This window comes from Heptranchias perlo, chromosome 7 (genome assembly GCF_035084215.1).
Source record: "Heptranchias perlo isolate sHepPer1 chromosome 7, sHepPer1.hap1, whole genome shotgun sequence".
Lineage (NCBI taxonomy): Eukaryota > Metazoa > Chordata > Chondrichthyes > Hexanchiformes > Hexanchidae > Heptranchias > Heptranchias perlo.
The window spans coordinates 85354927-85379875 of record NC_090331.1 but is presented as its reverse complement, the minus strand read 5'-3'; the positions used below and the strand labels follow the sequence as shown (position 1 = coordinate 85379875).

Sequence of the window (24949 nt, the reverse complement as noted above, 5' to 3'; positions counted from 1 at the left end):
GGTGGTGTTGTTCCCATGTGCCTGCTGCCCTTGTCCTTCTAGGTGGTAGAGGTCGCGGGTTTGGGAGGTGCTGTCGAAGAAGCCTTGGTGAGTTGCTGCAGTGCATCCTGTGGATGGTGCACACTGCAGCCACAGTGCGCCGGTGGTGAAGGGAGTGAATGTTTAGGGTGGTGGATGAGGTGCCAATCAAGCGGGCTGCATTATCTTGGATGGTGTCGAGCTTCTTGAGTGTTGTTGGAGCTGCACTCATCCAGGCAAGTGGAGAGTATTCCATCACACTCCTGACTTGTGCCTTGTAGATGGTGGAAAGGCTTTGGGGAGTCAGGAGGTGAGTCACTCGCCGCAGAATACCCAGCCTCTGACCTGCTCTCGTAGCCACAGTATTTATATGGCTGGTCCAGTTAAGTTTCTGGTCAATGGTGACCCCCAGGATGTTGATGGTGGGGGATTCGGCGATGGTAATGCCGTTGAATGTCAAGGGGAGGTGGTTAGACTCTCTCTTGTTGGAGATGGTCATTGCCTGGCACTTATCTGGCGCGAATGTTACTTGCCACTTATGAGCCCAAGCCTGGATGTTGTCCAGGTCTTGCTGCATGCAGGCTCGGACTGCTTCATTATCTGAGGGGTTGTGAATGGAACTGAACACTGTGCAGTCATCAGCGAACATCCCCATTTCTGACCTTATGATGGAGGGAAGGTCATTGATGAAGCAGCTGAAGATGGTTGGGCCTAGGACACTGCCCTGAGGAACTCCTGCAGCAATGCCCTGGGGCTGAGATGATTGGCCTCCAACAACCACTACCATCTTCCTTTGTGTTAGGTATGACTCCAGCCACTGGAGAGTTTTCCCCCTGATTCCCATTGACGTCAATTTTACTAGGGCTCCTTGGTGCCACACTCGGTCAAATGCTGCCTTGATGACAAGGGCAGTCACTCTCACCTCACCTCTGGAATTCAGCTCTTTTGTCCATGTTTGGACCAAGGCTGTAATGAGGTCTGGAGCCGAGTGGTCCTGGCGGAACCCAAACTGAGCATCGGTGAGCAAGTTATTGGTGAGTAAGTGCCGCTTGATAGCACTGTCGACGACACCTTCCATCACTTTGCTGATGATTGAGAGTAGACTGATGGGGCGGTAATTGGCCAGATTGGATTTGTCCTGCTTTTTGTGGACAGGACATACCTGGGCAATTTTCCACATTGTCGGGTGGATGCCAGTGTTGTAGCTGTACTGGAACAGCTTGGCTAGAGGCGCAGCTAGTTCTGGAGCACAAGTCTTCAGCACTACAGCTGGGATGTTGTCGGGGCCCATAGCCTTTGTTGTATCCAGTGCACTCAGCCGTTTCTTGATATCACGTGGAGTGAATCGAATTGGCCGAAGACTGGCTTCCATGATGGTGGGGATATCGGGAGGAGGCTGAGATGGATTATCCACTCGGCACTTCTGGCTGCAGACGCTTCAGCCTTGTCTTTTGCACTCACGTGCTGGACTCCGCCATCATTGAGAATGGGGATGTTTGCAGAGCCTCCTCCTCCCGTTCGTTATTTAATTGTCCACCACCATTCACGACTGGATGTGGCAGGACTGCAGAGCTTTGATCTGATCCGTTGGTTGTGGAATCGCTTAGCTCTGTCTATGGCATGTTGCTTCCGCTGTTTAGCATGCATGTAGTCCTGAGTTGTAGCTTCACCAGGTTGGCACCTCATTTTTAGGTACGCCTGGTGCTGCTCCTGGCATGCTCTTCTACACTCCTCATTGAATCAGGGTTGATCCCCTGGCTTGTTGGTAATGGTAGAGTGAGGAATATGCCGGGCCATGAGCTTACAGATTGTGCTGGAATACAATTCTGCTGCTGCTGATGGCCCACAGCGCCTCATGGATGCCCAGTTTTGAGCTGCTAGATCTGTTCTGAATCTATCCCATTTAGCACGGTGGTAGTGCCACACAACACGTTGGATGGTGTCCTCAGTGCAAAGACAGGACTTCATCTCCACGAGGACTGTGCGGTGGTCACTCCTCCCAATACTGTCATGGACAGATGCATTTGCGACAGGTAGATTGGTGAGGACGAGGTCAAGTAAGTTTTTCCCTCGTGTTGGTTCACTCGCCACCTGCCGCAGGCCCAGTCTAGCAGCTATGTCCTTCAGGACTCGGCCAGCTCGGTCAGCAGTGGTGCTACCGAGCCACTCTTGGTGATGGACATTGAAGTCCCCCACCCAGAGTACATTTTGTGCCCTTGCTACCCTCAGTGCTTCCTCCAAGTGGTGTTCAACATGGAGGAGGACTGATTCGTCAGCTGAGGGAGGACGGTAGGTGGTAATCAGCAGGAGGTTTCCTTGCCCATGTTTGACCTGATGCCATGAGATTTCATGGGGTCCAGAGTCAATGTTGAGGACTCCCAGGGCCACTCCCTCCTGACTGTATATCACTGTACCGCCACCTCTGGTGGGTCTGTCCTGCCGGTGGGACAGGACATACCCAGGGATGGTGATGGAAGAGTCTGGGACGTTGGCTGAAAGATATGATTCTGTGAGTATGGCTATGTCAGGTTGTTGCTTGACTGGTCTGTGGGACAGCTCTCCCAATTTTGGCACAAGTTCCCAGATGTTGGTAAGGAGGACCTTGCAGGGTCGACTGGGCTTAGTGTTTTGCCGTTGTCGTGTCCGGTGCCTCGTGGTCCGATGCCGGGTGGTCCGTCCGGTTTTATTCTTATTATGACTTTTCGTAGCGAGATTTTACAACTGAGTGGCTTGCTCGGCCATTTCAGAGGGCAATTAAGAATCAACCACATTGCTGTGGGTCTGGAGTCACATATAGGCCAGACCGGGTAAGGGCGGCAGGTTTCCTTCCCTAAAGGACATTAGTGAACCAGATGGGTTTTTACGACAATCCGGTAGTTTCATGGCCATCATTACTGATTCTTGCATTTTAATTCCAGATTTTTTTTTTATTTAATTAATTGAATTTAATTAATTAATTGAATTTAAATTCGCCAGCTGCCGTGGCGGGATTTGAACTCATGACTCTGGATTTTAGTCCAGGCCTCTGGATTACTAGCCCAGTAACATAACCACTATGCTACCCCCGGGACTCTTCTCGCTCCGCTCAACACCACGCTATTCAATGAAGCAGGAGAGCTCAGCTCTTGTTTAGAAATTCACCTTGATCACAAAAATGAGGTGGTCCATATCATTGGGAATAACCTGGCCGTACAGGAACTCTTCTGTTGTTGAGTGATTGGAAAGGACCTCGATGGAACTGTCGGGTAAAGACTCCAGAAGATTTAATGATCTGGAAGAATAAATGAAGCTATGAGTGAGAAAAAACAGACCTGCCTAGAAATTTGGGAGAGGCCCACTTATAAAGTTTGACTCAGCGCTCTCCTTAATAAGCATACATCTCAAGCTGCTAATGCCAGTGGACCTTTGGGGTCTATGCACCAATGAGGCAACAGCGCCAACCTTCAGTCTCACAAAGTTCATACAAGATGGTCCACGAATGAGAAATATAAAGCAAAGAGAACTGACTCGTTGAGCTTTGAGGGCTTGGAGACTGCACGTAGAATCATAGAACCATACAGCAAAGAAGGAGGCTATTTGGCCCATCGTGCCTGTGCCAGCTCTTTGTAGGAGCTATCCAATTAATCCCACTTCCCTGCACTTTCCCCATAGCCCTGCAAATTTTCTCTTTTCAAGTATTTATCCAATTCCCTTTTGAAAGTTATATTGAATCTGCTTCCACCACCCTTTCAGGCAGTGCATTCCAGATCATAACAACTCACTGCGTTAAAAAAAATTCTCCTTATCTCCCCTCTGATTCATTTGCCAATTATCTTAAATCTGTGCCCTCTGGTTACCGACTGTCCTTGCCAGTGGAAATGGTATCTCCTTATTTACTCTATCAAAACCCGTCTGTGGTCCATAAGCTGCAATTTTGAAGCCCACACTGTTTACATGCGTGCTGTAAGGTCACGCATGCAAACAGTTTCTATCTCATGCGCAAACTACCTTGGAATAACCCACGTAATGTATGGAACATGGTGGTGATTTTCTTGAATTTTTGGAAAGGAATCAGCAATAACGAATAAATGGGCTCGACTGGAGGAACTGTTCTACCTGAAAAATATAAAGCGATGATGAGATTCTTCCACCAGCACCTCGTCGAGTTTGTTTGCAAAGAAGTCCTCTTTGTCCACAACCAGTAACTCAGTCTCCTCCATGCACACAGTGGTGTAGCTCCTTTGCAGGCCTTTGAGCACCGGAATTTCCTGCAAGGGGAACAAAGGGATTACATCTGGCCCATGTGCTCCTTAGTAAACAGGAAGCTCGCAAGTCATTCATAAAGCGCCCGAGGGTGGCAGGCCAGGGCAGGCCGTTTGCCTATGCTCGGGATCGCACACCCAGTGAATTCCATATCTCGGCTGTGACACTGTCGGCACGTGTCAAGTGGAAGAACGAAGGCTTTCTCAACAAGGAGGGAGGGGGAAGCAGAGAGAGGTGGCTGGACTCTACGCCTGCTCCTATTGGTCATTGGTTGCCATGGCCGCACCAGCACTGGTCTGGGAATGGGGTGCTGCTCTTCCCTCCTCCCTTGGTCCTGCGCTGGAGTGTCAGCCTAGACCGTGCGCAAACTCTGGAGTGAGGCTTCAACCTTTGACCCTTCTGCCCAAGAGGCAATGGTGCCGCCAATAGAGCCAAACAACACTATCTGGGTACAAGCATCACTTTGACTCAAGTTACATTATAGCTGGTGGACAAAATTGGAGCCAAGGGTATTTAAAGAAAATGGGTTGTATTTTGCTGTTTAACAAAATGTGACGCATTGGAAAAGGCAACAAAATACAATGCTTGAAATTGGAGCTCTCTGACTCTTATTTTCATCAAAACCTTCCTTCCCTCATGGTTTATTTTCTCTCCTCATTCTCATTTTCATGCTCAAGGATGTAGCATGATTGTTGAGGGGGGGGGGGTGGGGGTGGTGGGCGAAGATGCATCCAATCGCATCCCTCCCCATTTCACTACCCCAGATGTTGCACCTCAGTTGTCTGGACAAACGCGCACACTGAAAGTACTCACTCCAAACCTGGCGCCCTTTCGCAAGTCCGCTGGGTGTTCTTCTTCAAAGGCGCTGCTTCCATCTTCGTCAGTGGTGAAGCTAACTCCCCCCGAATATATGAAATAGAAACTGTTTGCACAATGTCCCTTCTTTGTTATCACCCGCCTCCTCCTAAACCTAGGGCAGATGCAACAAACTGGGTGAATATCATGCAGCCGTTTTTGTCCCCTTTCTCCTCCCAATATCCTTCCTTTGCCTGCCTGCCTCTTCTGACTCACATTACAGCACGATTCCATGGGGTGTCCTTCAATACCTCACTTGAGTGGTCTTACTTCACCGTCGAGCTTTGACCGTGAGTGTTGGAAGGCCATTCAACTGTGAGAGGCATCAAGTTCAAGCCCAATCCTGTCTTCATCCAATATCCATGCAAGCAGGCCCTCCAGTAGGAGTTATTGGATAGCAATTGGAATGTGGATCTTGGCCCAATTGCTCCCCTCCCTAGCCCATCGATGTCAGGGGTCAGCACCTTAAGTGAGAAGAAGGGTGGATTGGGATTGTGTACCAGGAGTGTGGACCAGGATCGTGTACCGGGAGTGTGGACCAGGATCGTGTACCGGGAGTGTGGACCAGGATCGTGTACCGGGAGTGTGGACCAAGATCGTGTACAGGGAGTGTGGACCAGGATCGTGTACCGGGAGTGTGGACCAGGATCGTGTACCGGGAGTGTGGACCAGGATCGTGTACCGGGAGTGTGGACCAGGATCGTGTACCGGGAGTGTGGACCAGGATCGTGTACCGGGAGTGTGGACCAGGATCGTGTACCGGGAGTGTGGACCAGGATCGTGTACCGGGAGTGTGGACCAGGATCGTGTACCGGGAGTGTGGACCAGGATCGTGTACCGGGAGTGTGGACCAGGATCGTGTACCGGGAGTGTGGACCAGGATCGTGTACCGGGAGTGTGGACCAGGATCGTGTACCGGGAGTGTGGACCAGGATCGTGTACCGGGAGTGTGGACCAGGATCGTGTACCGGGAGTGTGGACCAGGATCGTGTACCGGGAGTGTGGATCAGGATCGTGTACCGAGAGTGTGGACCAGGATCGTGTACCGGGAGTGTGGACCAGGATCGTGTACCGGGAGTGTGGACCAGGATCGTGTACCGGGAGTGTGGACTGTGAGTGCAGACCGGGAGTGTGGATCAGGATCGTGTACCGGGAGTGTGGACCAGGATCGTGTACCGGGAGTGTGGACCAGGATCGTGTACCGGGAGTGTGGACCAGGATCGTGTACCGGGAGTGTGGACCAGGATCATGTACCGGGAGTGTGGACCAGGATCGTGTACCGGGAGTGTGGACCAGGATCGTGTACCGGGAGTGTGGACCAGGATCGTGTACCGGGAGTGTGGACCAGGATCGTGTACCGGGAGTGTGGATCAGGATCGTGTACCTTGAGTGTGGATCTGGATCGTGTACCGGGAGTGTGGACCAGGATTGTGTACCGGGAGTGTGGACCAGGATCGTGTACCTTGAGTGTGGACTGTGAGTGCAGACCGGGAGGGTGTACCGAGAGGGTGTACCTCGAGTGCGGACCGGGAGGGTGTAGTTCGAATAAATGTGCAATCATCATAGATAAGGGACCCAGCATCAAGTCTACCAAATAAAAGGCTCTGGACACGTAACAAACTCTCAAGAAATACTTCTTATCAATGGCACCAGTCCCCTGATATTACTGTTGAACACAGACGCAGAAACTTCAAAGTGGCACTGTGCTATCGCAGAAGGGCAAACACCAGTAAAACTCTCTCCACTCCCCGTACTCTGCCCACACTTTGGTTAAAGGGACAGGCAACTTCATATCGTCCCAAATTAGACAAAAATTTACACTTTTTCAAAATATTAATCTTTTAGAAGACAAACATTAAATCTGGAGCTTTTTTTTGAGGGGGGGGAGTGGGGGGATGGTGGGAAAGGGCATGATGTCAATGTAGTCCTAATTCAAAGCATCTGCCTGTCCCTTCACCAGAATTGTGACCACTTCTTCTCAGTCATCCTGACAGGTACAAACCTCAAAGCACCACTGAATTTCTCTTTCCCAGCTCTGTGTCACTGATGATATTGTGTTGGCCACGCATCAAACTGGTGTCCTACAAAGCCTATCATTATCATTATAAACCTGAATTATCCTGGGTACATGCCAACTGATATTCCTAACCCAATATTAGTTCACCATTGAGTATCAGTATATTACCCGCCAGATTAATGATGTGCTGGATTACTCCAATAAATGTGACTGGATCACTATTTGCTCTGTAATTGCATGATATAAAGGACAGTCAATTTTTAAACATGATGATGCATAAGGTAAGTGTGGAGTTTGCTTAACATGGTCTCCTGGAGCTCGCTTAACATGATATCCTGGAGTTTGCCTAACATGGTCTCCTGGAGCTTGCTTTAAATGATATCCTGAAGCTTGCTTCAAATGATATCCTGGAGCTCTAATAACATGGTCTCCTGGAGTTTGCTTAACATGGTCTTCTGGAGCTTGCTTAACACATTCTCCTGGAGTTTGCTTAAAATGGTCTCCTGGAGCTTGCTTAACATGGTCTCCTGGAGCTTGCTTAACATGGTCTCCTGCAGCTTGCTTAACATGGTCTCCTGGAGCTTGCTTAACATGATATCCTGGAGTTTGCCTAACATGGTCTCCTGGAGATTGCTTTAAATGATATCCTGGAGCTCTAATAACATGGTCTCCTGGAGTTTGCTTAACATGGTCTTCTGGAGCTTGCTTAACACATTCTCCTGGAGTTTGCTTAAAATGGTCTCCTGGAGCTTGCTTAACATGGTCTCCTGGAGCTTGCTTAACATGGTCTCCTGCAGCTTGCTTAACATGGTCTCCTGGAGCTTGCTTAACATGATATCCTGGAGTTTGCCTAACATGGTCTCCTGGAGATTGCTTTAAATGATATCCTGAAGCTTGCTTTAAATGATATCCTGAAGCTTGCTTAACACATTCTCCTGGAGCTCTAATAACATGGTCTCCTGGAGTTTGCTTAACATGGTCTTCTGGAGCTTGCTTAACACATTCTCCTGGAGTTTGCTTAAAATGGTCTCCTGGAGCTTGCTTAACATGGTCTCCTGGAGCTTGCTTAACATGGTCTCCTGCAGCTTGCTTAACATATTCTCTTGGAGTTTGCTTAACATGGTTTCCTGGAGTTTGCTTAACACATTCTCCTGGAGTTTGCTTAAAATGGTCTCCTGGAGCTCGCTTAACATGGTCTCCTGGAGCTTGCTTAACATGATATCATGGAGCTTGCTTAACATGGTTTCCTAGAGTTTGCTTAGCATGGTCTCCTGGAGCTTGCTTAACATGATATTATGGAGCTCGCTTAACATGGTCTCCTGGAGCTTGCTTAACATGGTCTCCTGGAGCTTGCTTAACATGGTCTCCTGGAGTTTGCTTAACATGGTCTCCTGGAGCTTGCTTAACACATTCTCCTAGAGCTTGTTTGATTGGCTTCAGGGACCAGATGGGAAATTTCCCAAAGTTTATTTGCTAAATTGGCCTACGATTTATCTACCACAGAAGGCTGTGGAGGCCAAGTCACTGAATATATTTAAGAAGGAGATAGATAGATTTCTCGACACAAAAGGCATCAAGGGGAATGGGGAGAGAGCGGGAATATGGTATTGAGATAGGGGATCAGCCATGATCATATTGAATGGCGGAGCAGGCTAGAAGGGCCTATTTTCTATGTTTGCCTCTCCCAGTAGATTGCATGGCTGCGTGTGTGGATTTGGAAAGAGGGGGTTGTTAGTGTGCAGATATTACACAATGCCAGGGTGGAACATGCTTGATGGACCAGCTAGACTTCCTTTACCTGTTATTTCACGTTTGTGTGTAAAATAAAATCCACTTACTAGTGGCTGTGAGTCCACAGCATCAGGTAATTTTAGATCCTCGAGGAACAGCACCTCACTTTTCCATTAGGCACTTTACATCCTTCCAGTCTCAACACTGAGTTCAATAACTTCAGATCATAACCACTGCTCCCGTGTTCTCAGACTGCAGGTGCTGGTAATGGTCCTGCTGTAACCATTTACACCTCCTCTGGGCCCGTCTTTCTTTCTTTACTTGTCCCATTATCCCATTACCACCTACTTTTGCCTTGCACCATCATCCCTTTTGTCATTTATTCACTCCTGCCCTCCACCCTATCACAGACCTTCCCTTTTGTTCTCCCCCCCACCACCCCCCCCCGCCTTTCCCCTGGCTCTGTATTTGCTTAAAAGCTGTTAAATCACTAACATCTTCCAGTTCTGATGAAAACTCTGTTTCTTTCTCCACAGACGCTGCCTGACTTGCTGAGCTTCTCCAGCATTTTCTGCTTTTATTTCAGATTTCCAGCATCTGCAGTATTTTGCTTATGATGTGGAGATGCCGGTGATGGACTGGGGTTGACAATTGTAAACAATTTTACAACACCAAGTTATAGTCCAGCAATTTTATTTTAAATTCACAAGCTTTCGGAGACTTCCTCCTTCCTTTTTGCTTAAGTTGAGATCATTGTCTCATTCAGAGAACATAAATCAGGAACTCACCCTGAGGGTATTTTAGCAGACTATGGTACAGAGCAGGAAGACAGCAACACACTGTTCCCCATTACTGCTTGCACCAAAACTCTTTGCTCGAGGTGTTGATCGATCCTCCTGCTTGGTGATGTCTCAGTGTGGCCCACCTACCGTTCATATCTCATTATTTTCGCCAGCAAAAGCTGGTAGGACTTCTTGTAGTGTCTGATGCTCAGCAAAGATCTCAGTGCAACTAACAGCAATTCCAACTCTTCCATCGACCTGCACTCGGAAGTTTTTTCAGTGGTCTGAATCGCTCTGTTGGAAAGTTTATTCTGTGGAATACAAATAAGTATCGATCACATTGAAATCGCTGATATTTGCGCTTTAATATGTGATGAAGAACAGAACGAGGGGAATCTGGATCTGCTCCAGCAATGCGGTAGATCTCATGACAACAAAAATTCTGGAACTCTCCACCTAACAGCGCAGTGGGAGAACCTCCACCACACGGACAGCAGCGGTTCAAGAAGAAGGCCCACCACCACCTTCTCAAGGGGCAACTAGGGATGGGCAATAAATGCCGGCCTCGCCAGCGACGCCCACATCCCCAGATTGAATTCATAAAAAACAAAGCTGAGAGATTCTATACTTGTGCGTTCCCTGGCGTTAAGCATGGCAGGCTGGGGTTTCGACCTGCCCATGGTATTCAGTCCTGAACCTAACGGATTTATTGAGGTCAGATTGACTAACGTAATTTTGGCAGGTTTCAGGTGGTGGTGTCACCTGTGCTGGGAGGTTCGCCTCTTGGGGGAGGGGATGGGAAAAGGCTGCCCAGGCATCAAACAGCTGCAGCAGCTTTAGGTGTCACCCTTGACTCAATGGGTAGCACTCTTGTCCTCTGAGTCAGAAGCTCGTGGGTTCGAGTCCCACTCCAGCACAAAATCTAGGCTGACACTCCGGTGCAGTACTGAGGGAGTGCTGCACTGTCGGAGGTGCCGTCTTTTGGATGAGACGATAAACCGAGGCCCCGTCTGCCCTCTCAGGTAGGCAATGAGAATTAGGGTACTGAAGAGATAGGCCTTGAAGGCTAACTGGTCTTTTCCCATCCATGACTGGTGTATAGGTGTGCCCTGGGGCACCGGACTCAGAGGCGAGAGTGCTACTGAGGGATGTAGAAACAGGCTGGGCACGTGGGATTAGGGTACTGCTCGTGTGGAGGATAAACACCAACAGGGACTGGTTGGGCCGAAGGGCCTGTTTCTATGTAATTTCTATGTAATTCTTTGTTCCAAATGCTCTTTTCACTAATTTAAGTCCTCTGGCCCTGTTGGTCTGATTTATTTTGAAGAAATGCTCTGGATTTACCCTGTTGCTTTCTCCCCACTATCAACCCAACCAAAGCATAAAGGGCAGCGAATTCCCGCCAAGGCCCTGACTATTTCTTTTTTTTTTGATCCTTCTGCAAATCAGTCAAACCGGGTATATCAGGAACCGACTTACATGCTGTGACTTGAAGTACTGGAAGTCAAAAGCTGCTTTGCTGCTTTCCCTCTGTTCCTGTTAGAATAAAATAGAAAGTTAACCTTTTCAAAGCCTCAAGAGTGGTAGCTCAGGAGGGAAGGAGAGGAGATCTGAGAGATAACTGAAGGTGCGTTGTGTGGTAATTTTCACCTCCTTGTGATCAGTGCAGGAGCTAGAATCCCAAAACTAGGGCCCCGATTTGAATGTGGAAGTGGGAACGGCACACCCGGGCGTAACTGAGAGCTCAGGGCCCGGACCATTTTAGCGGCTGGGCCTCACATCCATCAATTTTCTCCGGCTCCCCACTCCCCACCCCCCGCCACCATCACAACCCGAACCCAGAATTCGGACAGCAGGAGGCCGCAGCCGGGGACCCACAGGAACGGTCCCCGACAGTCAGTTAAGCGGTGAGGGGGGTGGGGGGAGAGCTCTGGATGCGATCGGGGATGGGGGGGGTCGAGTCCGGGGCAAGAGAGGCTCAAGGCTTCCTTGTGAGGCCCAAAGGAGCACTCCCGCCCACAGGGAGAGCTAAATGAAAAGTTAAACCGTACCTACCTGGGCCTTCTCTGGCCCTCGATCCCCCACTCCTGGCAGGTCCGGCCTGCGGTGGGGAGGAAGCCGTCCCTGCGCCCACGTTCAGGCCTATGACTAAAATTGCAGTCGTGTCCCGATAAAGTCATCGGACCTGATCTGCATATTAAAAAAAGGACCTGCTGCCTCCCTGCCTGCTCAAAGAGCAGGTTAATATGGGGACACAGCGGGAAGGCAGCGGGATCGGGGGGGGGGGGGGTAAGTGACTGGCCTCATTTTAACTGCTCCCCCCGGCCCAGGAGTTAAAATTGGGGCCTAGGAACCCATTCAGAGTCCTTCATCCAGTATGATTCCAGACCTTTTCCCTCCACTGCCCGACCCAGAGCTCATTCCAGGTATTGAACACTCTTCACCTGAAGAATTGCTCTGATATTATTTCTGAACTGGCCTTTTTCCAGTTAGTACTGATGCCCCCTTGTCCTAAAGTCACAGCTTAACTTAAAATAGTGATCAAGATTAACCTTTTCCAACAAACTTCATCTCTTACATGGCGCTAGAGAATCCCCTCTCATTTGCCTCATTTCCAAGTATTTGGAAGCTTTCCTCATAACTCAGCCCTCCGACATTAGGGGGTCGAAACGTTGAATCAAACAGCACAGGAGGAGGCCATTCGGCCCATCGTGCCTGTGCCGGCTCTCTGAAAGTGTTACCAATTAGTCCCACTCAACCAAAATCTTGACTTTGCGCGATAGTGTAAGACTGGCAATAGCGAATCAGCAATCCTTTTTGTATCTCTCCCTGATTTTTATTTCCATTGACTGAATAGCCACTGTGGCTTGTGAACAATTTCTACTGGGCAACACTGCTCTACAACCTTCTACAATGGGTGGAATTGTGCTGTGTCAGCTGCTGTAGAATGGCAGCAAGCAGACACTGGAGTAACTGCCCATCCTAGGGGTAGTGAGCTGGGAAAAATATCTAACCAATAAGGTGTGTCCTTGGATAGACCACACTTGGAGTACTGTGCAGAGGACAAATCCAATCCGGCCAATTACCACCCCATCAGCCTACTCTCAATCATCAGCAAAGTGATGGAAGGTGTCATCGACAGTGCTATCAAGCGGCACTTACTCACCAATAACCTGCTCACTGATGCTCAGTTTGGGTTCCGCCAGGACCACTCGGCTCCAGACCTCATTACAGCCTTGGTCCAAACATGGACAAAAGAGTTGAATTCCAGAGGTGAGGTGAGAGTGACTGCCCTTGACATCAAGACAGCATTTGACCGAGTGTGGCACCAAGGAGCCCGAGTAAAATTGAAGTCAATGGGAATCAGGGGGAAAACTCTCCAGTGGCTGGAGTCATACCTAGCACAAAGGAAGATGGTAGTGGTTGTTGGAGGCCAATCATCTCAGCCGCAGGACATTGCTGCAGGAGTTCCTCAGGGCAGTGTCCTAGGCCCAACCATCTTCAGCTGCTTCATCAATGACCTTCCCTCCATCATAAGGTCAGAAATGGGGATGTTCACTGATGATTGCACAGTGTTCAGTTCCGTTCGCAACCCCTCAGAAAATGAAGCAGTCCTAGCCCGCATGCAGCTAGACCTGGACAACATCCAGGCTTGGGCTGATAAGTGGCAAGTAACATTCGCATCAGACAAGTGCAAGGCAATGACCATCTCCAACAAGGGAGAGTCTTACCACCTCCCCTTAACATTCAACGGCATTACCATTGCCGAATCCCCCACCATCAACATCCTGGGGGTCACCATTGACCAGAAATTTAACTGGACCAGCCACATAAATGCTATGGCGACAAGAGCAGGTCAGAGGCTGGGTATTCTGCGGCGAGTGACTCACCTCCTGACTCCCCAAAGCCTTTCCACCATCGACAAGGCACAAGTCAGGAGTGTGATGGAATACTCTCCACTTGCCTAGATGAGTGCAGCTCCAACAACACTCAAGAAGCTCGACACCATCCAGGACAAAGCAGCCCACTTGATTGGCACCCCATCCACCACCCTAAACATTCACTCCCTTCACCACCGGCGCACCATGGCTGCAGTGTGTACCATCCACAGGATGCACTGCAGCAACTCACCAAGGCTTCTTCGACAGCACCTCCCAAACCCGCGACCTCTACCACCTAGAAGGACAAGCGCAGCAGGTACATGGGAACAACACCACCTGCACGTTCCCCTCCAAGTCACACACCATCCCGACTTGGAAATATATCGCCGTTCCTTCATCGTCGCTGAGTCAAAATCCTGGAACTCCCTTCTTAACAGCACTGTGGGAGAACCTTCACCAGACGGACTGCAGCGGTTCAAGAAGGCGGCTCACCACCACCTTCTCAGGGACAATTAGGGATGGGCAATAAATGCCGGCCTCGCCAGCGATGCCCACATCCCATGAACGAAAAAAAAAAGTTCTGGTCTCCGTATTACGAAAAGGATATAGAGGCACTGGAGAAGGTGCAAAAATGATTCACAAGTATGATACCAGAACTGAGAGATTATACCCATCAGGAAAGATTGAACAGGTTGGGGCTTTTTTCTCTAGAAAAGGAGGCTGTGGGGTGACCTGATAGAGATCTTTAAAATTATGAAGGGGTTTGCTAGGGTTGATGTAGAGAAGATGTTTCCACTTGTGGGGAGTCCAAAACTAGGGGCCATTACTACAAGATGCTCACTAATAAATCAAATAAAGAATTCAGGAGAAACTTCTTTACCCAGAGAGTGGTTAGAATGTGGAACTTGCTGCCACATGGAGTGGTTGAGGTGAATAGTATAGATACCTTTAAGGGGAAGCTAGATAAGTACATGAGGGAGAAAGGAATAGAAGGATATGCTGATAGGATTAGATGAAGTAAGATGGGAGGCGGCTTATGTGGAGCATAAACACTGGCATAGACCAGTTGGGTCAAATGGCCTGTTTCTGTGCTGTAAATTCCATGTAATTCTATGTGTCTCACCTTCTCTCCTCTCATCACCCCCCAAAAAAGAACTTAGCAACATACAACTATACCTGTAGCATCCCCCCCACCCCAAACACCGAAGCCCAGCTAAGTGCTCAGCTCTGAGCTTTGGATAAGCAGATCTCCCCTTGTCTCCCCAAATTCATACAAGCACCAATGAAACAGAGATTCAATCAAAGTGTCCTGACATTTAGTAAAACAATAGGAACATCGTCAGTTACTAGAACGGGCCGCACACAGTGCCAGATTCTGCCTTATTCCATTTCACCAACCCTAGAATTACTTGTAAATAGCCAGTACTGGCTCCCCTTCTCCAACTCTCAATCAAGTTTCCTCATTTCTCAACTGGATCACTCCAATTTGATGAATTCTCCTGGCAATTCCTGTTAATATGAGAGCTGTGCAACTGAGTATTTGCATTAACAGGAGTGGGCTAAACTTCCCATCATATAACGTTTGCGGCTAACATTTTCAGAACAGTGGTGGGTGGCCTTACCTCATCGGTCTGATGCTTGCTGCCATACTTTGCCACTGTCGCCCAGACCTCCATGAAGGCCTTAGACGCCACACGTAACCTCATGCAGACCCGGCACATCAGCACCACTTTTCTTGCGATGCGCAGGAACAGGTGAGGTGACTGGAAGAACAAAATTTGAACTCAAAAGCAAACAATAAGGACATCTGCTGTGACCAGCTCACAGTGCACAGCTGCAGGAATTAACCTTTACTCTTTAGACTGCTGGCTGGTCCAAGAGAAGGGCCACCTTTCAGGACCAGAAACTCCTGCAGGTTTTCAGAATACACATTAAACATTGATATCACAAAAGAAAGAACTTGCATTTATATAGCGCCTTTCATGACTTCAGGACATTCCAAAGCGCTTTGCAGCCAATTAAGTACTTTTGAAGTGTAGTCACTGTTGTAATGTAGGAAATGCAGCAGCCAATTTGCGCACAGCAAGGTCCCACAAACAGCAATGTGATAATGATCAGATAATCTGTTTTAGTGATGTTAGTTGAGGGATAAATATTGATGAGGACACCAGGGAGAACACCCTTGCTCTTTTTCGAAATAGTGCCATGGAATCTTTTACATCCTCCTGAGAGGGCAGATGGAACCTCAGTTTAATATCTCATCTGAAAAACAACAGCTCTGAGAGTGCAGCACTCCCTCAGTACTGCACTGAAGTATTACCCTAGGTTTTGTGCTCAAGTCTCTGGAGTGGGACTTGAACCCATGACCTTCCAACTCAGAGGCCAGGGTGCTACCACTCGAGTGACACAAGTGGGATTCGCTTTGACTGTCACTCCGTACATTCACGTGTCATCTGCAAATAAAGCAACTTAACGATTTTTATCAGCCTCATCTCGTTAGTGCTTCTCAGTCCTCTTACTGAAAGGTTGGAGATGTTCGTGTGAGGCTATGTGCAAAAGACACGATGTACAGTTCACATAATGAGGGGGGGTCCTATTGTTACACCCCTGGGTTACGCTGTTGCATAATAAGATATTGGGTAGTTCAGACGCGCTCCTGAACAGAAGAAATTTGGACCTCTTATGGGAGTGACCAGCATTGCTGTACCCTAGAGAATATCTATGGCAGATCTGGAACGTGTGACGCCATCAGTTCCCTTTAAGGGTCTTGCTTCAGAAGACGAGCTCTGGCACTCCTATTGTGACCAGCACTTTGGATGGAGCTTCACCTGAACTGACAGCATTCAGGCCCTTACAATCTAATGTGGAATTTTCAAATATGCAAAAATCACTCACCACATCTTCCTGCTCTGAGGCATTGACCACAGAACCCTACGAGGGACAAAGTAAAAGATCAATAGAAAGGCTACTCCAGGTCTGAGCGTACCTGATGAAAAGCAGGATTGGCCACAGGAGGGCTTTGTGTGTGCCGCTTGTTGGCATATTTTATTGTTAAACATAAGCGTACTTGTTTGGCAACAATTTATTACCCTGCAGTGCCCCTTAATGTCCTACAGTGCCCCGTAATTACTTCATTAAAGGGACACCATCAATCTGGAGTACTGCGTTTTGTTCTGGGCACTGCACCTCAAGAAGGATATATTGGCCTTGGAGGAGGTGCAGCACCAGAATGATACCTGGGCTAAAAGGATTAAATTATGAGGACAGGTTGCATAGACTAGGCTTGTATTCCCTTGAGTATAGAAGATTAAGGGGTGATCTAATTGAGGTGTTTAAGATGATTAAAATATTTGATTGGGTAGATAGAAACTATTCCCTCTGGTGGGGGAGTCCAGAAAAAGGGGGCATAACCTTAAAATTAGAGCTAGGCCGTTCAGGGGTGATGTCAGGAAACACTTCTTCACACAAAGGGTAGTGGAAATCTGGAACTCTCTCCTCCAAAAAGCTGTTGAGGCTGGGGGTCAATTGAATATTTCAAAACTGAGATTAACAGATTTTTGATGAGTAATGGTATTAAGGGATATGGAGCAAAGACGGGTAAATGGAGTTAAGGTACAGATCAGCCATGATCTAATTGAATGGAGGAACAGGCTTGAGGGGCTGAATGGCCTATTCCCGGTCCTATGTTCCTATAGGTAAAGTATCTGAGGCGGTCTTTAAACAGAGGGGAGCAAAAAGACCTGGTTTGCGATGCACTGATGCCAAGCACCACCAATCACGTCTAGTGCTTCATAAACGATAACCCGTTTGTCACGACTCACTTGTTTCAGTATGCCTATCTCCCTGGGCTGCTGCCAAATGATCTTGTTCAATGCATTTGAGTGCCTGACATAGGAAAAAGGAAGATGGGAGAAGACTATCTGGTTTATCGAGCCAGCTCCCTCTGCCCAAATATCCCATTCAGACATGGTGCAGCCTCATTCATCATTGACTCAACTGGCCCTCTCCCAATCATGTAATCTCCTGAGAGAGAGATTAAAAAAAGGAAAAATAAAACTCAGAGGTTTGATTTTAATGATGCAACAAGGTCAAACACTAATGTTGAACTTTTAGAGTCAATCAGAAACCAAATTTTATTGATGTGAGTCCCAGCTCAAGGGGAAAAAATTAACAAAAATGTAAAATAAAAGTTATTAGCGAATCATAGAGCACAGCAGGAGGCTTGGTGCCCATGCCTGCTCTCTGAAAGAGCTATCGAATTAGTCCCACTTCCCAGCTCTCTCCCCATAGCCCTGGAAATCTCTCCCCTTCAAGTATTTATCAAATTCCCTTTTGAAAGTTATTATTGAATCTGCTTCCACCACCCTTTCAGGCAGTGCATTCTCCTCATCTCCTCCTCTGGTTCTTTTGCTAATTACCTTAATTCTGTGTCCTCAGCTTACCGACCTCCCTGCCAAGAAAAAGTTTCTCCTTATTTACTCTATCAAAAGCCTTCATGATTTAGAATGCCTCTATTAAATCTCCCTTTAACCTTCTCTGCTCTAAAGTGAACAATCCTATAACATAGGACAAGTAAAATATTGAAGAAAAACTTTATGTGCTGTGACACTTTTCAAATGCAACCTAATTAAGAGTGTATACCTTATTAATTTCACATTAACATTACAGTGATAAACCTTATATCTAAACAACACTATCACTGTAAAGCAATGTGACAGTTCTGATGTAAAAAAATGATGCACCTGGGAAGATCAGAATTGCCTCGGAGGTTCTGGCAGCCGAAGGTTTAAAACACGGATGGGACATGTTGCTTCATGGATGTGTCTGCACCACGTAGATTACCAAACCCACTGCTGTGCTGTGCAGCGGGGAGCAGGACGCAGGCACAATCGGAGTGAAGTTTGTACAGGCTCCTTTAGGAATTTCACCTGCTGGAAAACTCCCCAGTGTGTACACTGTCTCTTTAACAACCCAGAGTCACATTTCGAAAAGCACACAGGCATTAAGATCTTGCTGCAGATATTAGTGCACAAACGTGTAAGGAGTTTGAATGAAAATCTGCTTGACTGCTATTTTAACAGAAGCTGAACCCTTTAAAATAAATGAGCCAATGCTCCCTTGAAAAAGCAAATAATGGAATTTCCAATGAATGCTAAGCATTCCGACACTAATATTCACACAGTGCAATGTGTGAATGCGTTAATATAGGGGTTTTGATAGGGTAGATAGGGAGAAATTGTTTCCACGAGCAGGAGGGTCGGTAACCAGAGGACACAGATTTAAGATAATTGGCAAAAGAACCAGAGGGGAGATAAGGAGAATTTTTTTTAAGCAGCGAGTTGTAATGATCTGGAATTCACTGCCTGAAAGGGTGGTGGAAGCAGATTCAATAATAACTTTCAAAAGAGAACTGGATATATACTTGAACAGGAAAGATTTGCAAGGCTATGGGGAAAGAGCAGGGGGAGTGGGACTAATTGGATAGCTCTTTCAAAGAGCCGGCACAGACACAATGGGCTGAATGGCCTCCTTCTTTACTGTATGATTCTATGCTAATCTGAAGGCCAGAATAGCTGGAAATGGAGGGCGAGGGGGGAAGGAATGCAGCTTCCAGTATAGAACACAGGTCAGACTGTGGCTGATTTCAGAGCCAATGTCACTGTCCTGCTTTGGGTATAGAGAGGGTCACAGGACAACACAAATAGAAAGTGTCACTCTATGCCCGCACTCACTGGGGAACAGTAACACAGGTCCAGGCCCCTGCCGGCTTGTGATCCTGGGCTATTCCTTCTCAGGCTGACACTATAAAGAAAGAGTGAACTTGCATTTCTATAGGGCCTTTCACAACCACAGGACATCCCAAAGCACTTTACAGCCAATGAAGTTCTTTTGAAGTGCAGTCACTGTTGTAATGTAGGAAACACAGAAGCCAATTTGCGCACAGCAAGATCCCACATATAGCAATGTGATAATGATCAGGTAATTTGTTTTTAGATGTTCGTTTAGGAATAAATTTTGGCCAGCACAATGGGGAGAAATAGAGCAATGGGATCTTTTACGTCATCTGAAAGATGGCACTTCTGACAGCGCAGCACTCCCTCAATACTGCACTAGGAGTGTCAGCCTAGATTTTGTGCTCAAGTCTCTGGAGTGGGACTTGAACACCCTAACCTTCTGACTCCAAAGTGCGAATGATACCAACTGAGCCACAACACTCACTCAGAAGTGTTTTGATTGTAAACATATCACAAAGCGCATTGTGAGAGAAATAGGGAACAGTGCAACTTACATCGAGAACCTGAAATTCAGCATCGACCACAAGGTCCTGTAGAGTAAACGGTGAAGAGAATGAGAATACCCCCAGGCTTTGAAAATCTGAAAATGACAGCAATTTCAACAAATATTTTCATCATGTTCCATTGACGTTCCTGATGTTGGTCGAGGTTTCTGCTCCTGATTACTGTCCAGTGACATCTGCCGCTGGTTCACCAGGCTCCGTTCTGAGGCCCCCCACACTCAAAACTCCCTCAGTCGTTTGCTCACTCATCACATGGATCTTAATCTCTTTGTTTATTGCTGCCTCACACTGTATGGGTATGGTGGGCAGTGATTCAATATGTGGCTTGATCTCCTGGGTGAGGCGGGGAGGAGGTGGGGGGGAAGGGGGCAGTGGAACTTTATCCCAGTGTGAGTCACGGGCTTCAGCAGTACGGTAAAGGGAGGGGAATCGGAGAGGAAATTAGGGGAGAAAAAATACAGTGCTTTTCTAATGGAGGGAGGAGAAAGAGAGAGTAAGAAAGAAAGAGAGATGAAAGAGAGAAAGAGATAAAGAGAGATAGAGAAAGAAAGAAAAAAGAAAGGGAGAAAGAAAGAAAAAGAGAAAGAAAGAGAAAGAAAGAAAGAGAGAGAGAGAAAGAGGAAAGAGAGAAAGAGGAAGATGAAAGAGAGAAAGAGAGAGAGAAAGAGAAAGAAAGAAAGAAGGAAAGAGAAAGAAAGAGAGAGAGAGAAAGAGGAAAGAGAGAAAGAGGAAGATGAAAGAGAGAAAGAGAGAGAGAAAGAAAGAAAAGAGAAAGAAAGAGAGAAAGAGAAAAAGAAAGGAAGGAAGAGAGAAAGAGAAAAAGAAAGAGAGAAAGAAAGAAAGAAAGAAGGAAAGAACTGCAGTTCCAGGCATCGGACACAAGAAGATTTCAATCCTAACCTATTTCTTAATCACTTCAAGATTTCACTTACCAATTCTCCCCCAGCCAACCTCCACAAATTACAATCCATTCAGAACTCCCGTGTTTTCTCCCCGTGAAGCTCTGAGCTAAAATCATCCCCCTCCTTGCCATCTCCACTGGCTCCCAATGCCTCAGACAATTGACTAAGTGGATCTCAAGCTCGATTTCAAATCCCTCCATGGCCTCACCCCCACCCAACCTCAATGATCCCCTCCAGCAATACTCTGGCCGCACATCCTCCACATCCCATACAGCTTACTTCTTTTTCCAGCCCCTTCGGCTCTTTTAGCCACTCAGGAACTCCCTTCCCCACTTTCAAATGTCTGCTAAAAACCCTTCCCTTCAACTGTGCCTTTGCCCTCCAACCTTTCAATTACTCCCTTTATCCCTTCTTGGTTAGCACTACCTGTCCCCCACCCTATAAAGCACTTTGATAAGTTTTCGCACATGGGAAGCACTATAGAAATTTAATTAGTGCCGCTATTGTGGAGAGACGTTAGTCCATTCCTTTCAGTAGCACAGTTTACCTTTTATAAGAAAGCAGGTTTGTTTGGTAACAATTTATTACTCCCTGTAGTGCCCGTGTGCCCCAATGAAGGGCACAGACAGCAGGTAAAGTATTTGACAATCTCCCTCCAAGAAGGTGAATCTCTCCAGCTCCTCTTGGCTTCTCATTTCTCTGTAAGATCTCTTAAACCCCCTGACAACTAGTTTGGGATTAATCAGGGCGGGAAATCACCCCCATACAATAGCACCTGTACCGGCAGTGGGCCAATTTTTGCCCATTCTGATCCAGCACCTGTGATTCGAGGCCTTACAGTACAGAATGGAGATCGGGTTGTGGCTGGTTTGACTGTTGTGAGCCAGAGATGGTCCATCAATGGAAAATGAGGAAGAAAACAGGCATCGACTAAAATGATTGTATTTCAGTCACCAAATAAAAATTTCTCGTGAAGACTAAAACTAAAACCAGGGCAAATATGAGATAAAGAGATGAGACTAAAATTAAAATGGAACTATTTCGAGAGACTAATTTTAACCTAACTTGCTGGGCGAGGTTCTGGACAGATCTTGTTGAAGGCTGGTTTTAGATCCCACCCGATTTTGCTCTCCGTTGACTTCAATGGAGAGTTAAACCGTGCAGGATGGGTGCCCGGCCTTCATCTCATCCCGTTCAGTTTCCCGCCGGGCGGGTTCGGTTAAAATGAGCCCCCACACTGAGACACTGGTCAGTCATGCTCAGTTTTTGGAACAGACACTGGGAATTGAAAGGGATGAGTAAAGTCTGCGTCGTTACTCGAGCCCTAGTTTGTTATTCCTCGGCCTTTTTTGCAGCCTCCTGAGATGCTTGAGGACTTTAAAAAAAAATCTTGAAAAGATGAGAATGAAAATGCAGAAAAAGAAAAACTCATTTTTGACTCATTTTTGTTTCCCCCTCATCAAGACTAAAACTAGAATATGACTCATTGTTGCAGGAATTTAACCTGCTCAAGAACTTCCAGATTTTAAAAAAACATTCTCAGGATCTGGGTATCTCTGGCAAGGTCGGCATTTATTGCCCATCCCTAGTTGCCCTGACTGAGTTGCTTGCTAGGCCACTTCAGAAGGCATTTTAGAGTCAACCACATTGGTGTGGGACTGGAGTCAGATATTGGCCAGACCGGGTGAGGGCAGCAGGTTTCCTTCCATAAAGGACATCAGTGAACCGATTGGATTTTTATGACAATCCAACAGTTTCACGGTCACTTTTACTGAGACCAGCTTTTTATTTCTAGATTTTGTTTTTCAACTGAATTCAAATTACTCAAACTACCACAGTGGGATTTGAGCTCAGGTTCTCTGGATTATTAGTCCAGGCCTCTGGGTTACTAGACCAGTGACATAACTAGTACACTATTGTACCTGACGTGGTCATACCACCCTATAACAATCTGTAGTTGTACATAAAATGTGTTCACTTAGAGTATGTTAAATGTTTACACTCGGAAGGGTCCAATCTGTGATAACCACACTTTGGTTTCCCCCAGGGAGTCAAGTTTCCAGATTCCACCTGTTTTAAAATCAGCGTCAGATTGAAAGGAAGCACTGAAGACCTCTGATTCAATCCAGGACAGAACAGAGATCAGACTGTGGCTGGTTTCAGAGCTGATGTGACTGTCGTGCCATGGGGCATCATAACATTAAAATGGTCACTGTGTGTGGGGTTATAGTGTCAGCTCTCGCAGGTCTAGGCTCTCTTGGAACGTGTTAGACCTGCTTCAGCTGTCACTAGCTCACATTGAGTGTTTTCCCATGTGTCAGAATGAGTGAAAGAGACAATCAAAGGCATAACTTACAGTGTCTTTCTCCTCTGTTTGACCTACAGCTTCCTGTGTGGGGGGGAAAGAGAGGTGGAAAGGGGGGCGAGAAATATAGGTTTGAATATTTAACACGCAAAATATCGAGAACAAAACAATCTTGCATTACCTTCATTCTGAATTGCCTCTATTTACCAGGATTCCCTATCTCCATCCATCGAACCCTGATAAGAAGTGCCAGCAACAAGTGAAGACGGGGTGGGGGGAGAGGGGGAGACACAGTCTCGATTCCAATGCCTCCCATGGACAAACAGCCCACTTCTCAGGCTGGGGCAGGTCGAATGGGCCACGTGGGCAAGGTGCAGAAGGGCTGCCATTGCCCGAGGAGCCGGACAGCAGCAGGAGTCACCTCACCCAGGAGACGGGAGGAAGGGTAAGGAGATAAGAAAAAACATACAGCGACATGTAACAGGGTCACTTACGGAATCTGCCTCTTTTGGAGCAACCGTGGCCAGAAATAAAAATCTATAAAGGCCACTGCAGTTCGGGTGGAAATCGCAGACTTTAGGCCATTCTTTTCACTGGCACCTTTCATTTTCACCACAAAGTGTGTTTCTTTGGTAGGAGTTAATTACCCCCACAGTGCCCTTGAGTGATCTACTGTGGCCTGAGGCCCTGAGTGGGCCCGATTAAAGGGACCTAGCCATCGTGTAGAGTGCCTGAAAACCTAGAAAGGCAGCACCACCTTGTCGCCCGTCACATCTGCTGCGTCAATAACTAGGAGCTGAAATGCCGTGATCATAGTGACTTCCATCAGCCACAGACTGCGGCCTCGATTTTAACCCCTCTCCCCGATGGGCAGGAAAGGGTCGAGCAAGGAGTTAAAATCCTAAAAATCGAGATCCTGCCTCCAACCTCACTCCATTCCATTCCCAGCTGGCCTAATATTAACGGCTGTGACTCAGGCCCTGGATGAGGCTCCCACTAAAAGCAGGCGGGGGCCTACTTAAGATGCAAACGTCTCGGCCCCATGAAGTCATCGGTGCTGTGAGGTAATTTTAATGCCCACGCAGGGGAATCCTACGCTGTCTGCAGCAACACGGCGGGAGACCGGCCAGAAGACGCCCAGGTAAGTCATTAAATGTTCCCTCTCTTTGAACTCCTCGTGGACCAGGAGAAGCAGGAATGCTCCCCCCAGGCCCCACCACGGTCTTCGGGGAATCCTCAGCCCTCCCGATCTCAGCATAAACAGGGAATCGCCATCGCTCCCGATTCTTAGGCCGATGGCAAGGGAATCCCCAGCCCAGTTGCTGCCAGGATTATTCCCACGGTTCCCCGGCTGTGGCCGCGTTCCTGCTCCTGCCTGCTGGCCAGGTAGTGAGTCTGGCCCGACGTCTGGCGGGACTCAGGGAAGTTTTAATGAAATGAGGCTCTGCCGCTAAGGTGGGCAGGTCCTCCACATCTCCGACCTGTCCGGGTGCACCGCCCGCTAATGGGCTCCCCCACAGCCCCCCATAAAAATCAACGCCTTCAATCCACTTCCGTCACACATGCCAGGCAGCAGCCAGACTGTAACTGATTTCTGAGCTGATTTCACTGCCGTTTGCATGATACCAGACAGCAGGGTCCAGATGGTTGAAGGCTCTGCCAGCCATGGTAGAACGAGGGGTGGGGGGCGCGGGGGGAGGCCGGATGCAAAGACCAGAGTCAGAAGAGTGTGCCCTGGAGGTGGTTGCAGATGGTATGGTGAGGGCAAAGCCATGGAGGATTTTGTAAATGGCGACAGGCGTGACAGGGAGCATGACAGGCGTGACAGGTATGACAGGGAGCAGGATAGACGTGACAGGGAGCGGGATAGACGTGACAGGGAGCGGGATAAACGTGACAGGGAGCACGACAGGTGTGA

General features: G+C 47.8%; 1 protein-coding gene across 1 annotated transcript in view; it reads right to left on the bottom strand.

Moving 5' to 3' along the window:
- The window catches only part of LOC137324056 (cyclic nucleotide-binding domain-containing protein 2-like), a 57147-nt gene that overhangs the window by 18547 nt on the left and 13651 nt on the right, over positions 1 to 24949 (bottom strand). The window contains exons 3-11 of the mRNA XM_067988226.1: positions 23083 to 23115; positions 19816 to 19851; positions 16422 to 16457; positions 15149 to 15289; positions 11125 to 11181; positions 9793 to 9956; positions 5074 to 5230; positions 4114 to 4265; positions 3160 to 3289 (exon numbers count right to left, since the gene is read on the bottom strand). Coding sequence (XP_067844327.1) covers positions 3160 to 3289; positions 4114 to 4265; positions 5074 to 5230; positions 9793 to 9956; positions 11125 to 11181; positions 15149 to 15289; positions 16422 to 16457; positions 19816 to 19851; positions 23083 to 23115 — 906 coding nt within the window. The remainder of the gene's footprint in view (positions 1 to 3159; positions 3290 to 4113; positions 4266 to 5073; positions 5231 to 9792; positions 9957 to 11124; positions 11182 to 15148; positions 15290 to 16421; positions 16458 to 19815; positions 19852 to 23082; positions 23116 to 24949) is intronic.